This window comes from Triticum aestivum, chromosome 2D, assembly GCF_018294505.1.
Source record: "Triticum aestivum cultivar Chinese Spring chromosome 2D, IWGSC CS RefSeq v2.1, whole genome shotgun sequence".
Taxonomy (NCBI): domain Eukaryota; kingdom Viridiplantae; phylum Streptophyta; class Magnoliopsida; order Poales; family Poaceae; genus Triticum; species Triticum aestivum.
In genome coordinates, this window is record NC_057799.1 from 580,289,131 (window position 1) to 580,291,460 (window position 2,330).

Below are 2,330 nucleotides of genomic sequence, written 5' to 3' on the forward strand. Positions count from 1 at the left end.
TATTGATGTGGCGCATATGTTCAAAAAAATTAGAAGTGTAATTGCACCATCAGAAGTTGCTTCGACACACAATTTGTATAACTGGAGAAGAAATCAGAAAGATACAGCTACATTCCCAAGCCCTCATCAACGCACAAGATGAACCAAAGTTTTCCTCCAATGGAACCTCTGCAGAAGCCGGAGCGACATTGAAAACCACTCACAGGTTATAGCAATAGCTAGACAAAGACCACTCAAACATCATGTTAAAAATGCACAGCAACACCACTGAAAGATCATACCAATAGCTAGACAAAGATGTGCCCTAACATCATAAACCAGGGTAAACATCACTAACAAAAATTCAGGACAGAAGTCAATACTGAATACACGAGATACTGGAAGGATAAAATTTGGTTGTATACAGAAAATTCCTAATTCCTAAACCAGTAGTCCATTACCTTGTAAAAAGATCTCCAAATCTGGGCAGCTTTCCGCCAATCAAAGCTTCAGGACAATACACTGCATCTCATGACTAAAACTCCTAGACACTGAATAAGAACAGAAGATTCCACTACCAGGTGGCAATGGAATATTGGCATGAATGAGTGAACAAATCAAAGTCAAAAGCACGACCACAAATCTCCAAAATGCAGTATGTGAGCAAAGCAGGCACCAGCATATATATTGACATGGCAAATATGTTCTTATTTTCCAGAAGAAAGTGTCACAAAATTGCACCATCAGAAGTTGCTCCAACGCAAAACTTGTATGGCTGGAGAAGAATTAGAAAGATACAGCTACATATTTTGAGCTCCAATCAATCAACGCACAAGATCAACCAGAGTTTTCCTCCTGGGGAACCGCTGCGGAAGCCGGAGGTTCATGGAATCCTCGATCTCAATGGGCAAATGCGTGGCGACGATGACGATCCCACCCTTCTTGCGGTGCTCCGCTATGATGTACTCGAGCAGCTTGACACCCTCGGAGTCGAGCGCGACGGAGGGCTCGTCCAGGAGCCAGATCGGGCGGTCGATGGCGAGCAGCCTGGCGAGCTGCAGGCGCTTCCTCTGCCCCATGGAGAGCATCCTGGCCTTGTCGTTCATGAGCCGGCCGAGGCCCATGAGCTCGATGGCGGGGGCGGACCTGCCGTGCTTGCCCTCGAGGAGCTCGAACCACTGGACGTTCTCCAGCACGGTGAGCTTCTCCTTGACGGCGTCCTTGAGCGACATCCAGTTGAGCTGCAGCTTGTACTGCTGGAAGACCCCCGGGGAGGTGACGTCGTGGCCGTTCCAGAGGATCTCCCCGGCCGAGGGGCGCGAGAAGCCGGCCAGCATCCGCAGGAAGGTGGTCTTGCCGGAGCCGTTGGCGCCCGTGAGGACGAGCGCCGTGCCGTCGTGGACGCTGACGTTGATGTCCCGGAGAACCGTCTGCGCGTTCCGCATGCAGGAGACGGCGTTGAGCATGAGGCGCGGCGGCGGCGGCCTCAGGGCCGGCATCTCTGCTGGATGGCGGCTCGCGAGCGGCGCGGGGGATCAGGTCGGGTGCGCGGCCGTGGCGCGGGAAGGACCGGTGGAGACGCGAATGCGAGCGCAGCGGCGGGCGGGGGTGGCCGCCGCGGCAGCGTGAGTGGGAATGCGGCGGCGGCGGCGGCGGGGCGCGGAGAGGTGGAAGGAAGCAGGGGGAGACGTGAGGGTTGGTTGGGCCGTGCCGTGAGGACAACGGGACGGGCGATACGGCCTGGGCCTACGGTGGCTGATCTGTGCGGGAAGGGAAACGTGGAGGCCCGTGGGTGGCGTTTGGGGGAATGGGCCGAGATAGTCCTACAGCCTTGTGAAATGGTAACAGCATTTCTGAAAGCCTAAAACATCAGCATTTCTAAATTCTCTGCGTAGGAAAAGAGCTTTTTTTTTGCGTGGAGGAAAAGAGCTTTTTTTAAGGATCAAATCTATTACAAAACACCTCAAACATAATAAAATTACATCGCGGTCCATGGACGACGAACGACCATTGCCGCCGCCAGAACTAGCCGCCGACGCGTCGGTGTCGCCGCTCCCATACCAGAGCCGGCCTGACCTTGTCGATGACAACTAGGAAGTTTTTGTGCACGTGCCCTTAAGGCCAAAGCCCCGAAGCCGCAGTCGTCGCCATTGAATCCTTGAATAGATCTGAAGAACCTGACATCAAATATCGTCGTTGCGTACGCACAACGAGAAACCATAACCTCACCGCTCCGAGGAGCTCGCAGGAATTTACGCTGGAGCTCTGTCTAATCTGTCCCAATAGACGAACTTGAGGAGGGATCGCAGCCCGGAAGACTGACTCAAAGAAGAAGCGCCGTCGTCTAGTTT

General features: G+C 53.6%; 1 protein-coding gene across 1 annotated transcript; it reads right to left on the minus strand.

The window, feature by feature from the left end:
- Nucleotides 1-639: 639 nt before the first annotated feature.
- On the minus strand, nt 640-1,689 carry LOC123050127 (ABC transporter I family member 1). Its single transcript, XM_044472964.1, has one exon. It carries the CDS (start codon nt 1,476-1,478, stop codon nt 804-806), a length of 675 nt encoding a protein of 224 aa, XP_044328899.1. The 5' UTR covers nt 1,479-1,689; the 3' UTR covers nt 640-803.
- Nucleotides 1,690-2,330: the final 641 nt, after the last annotated feature.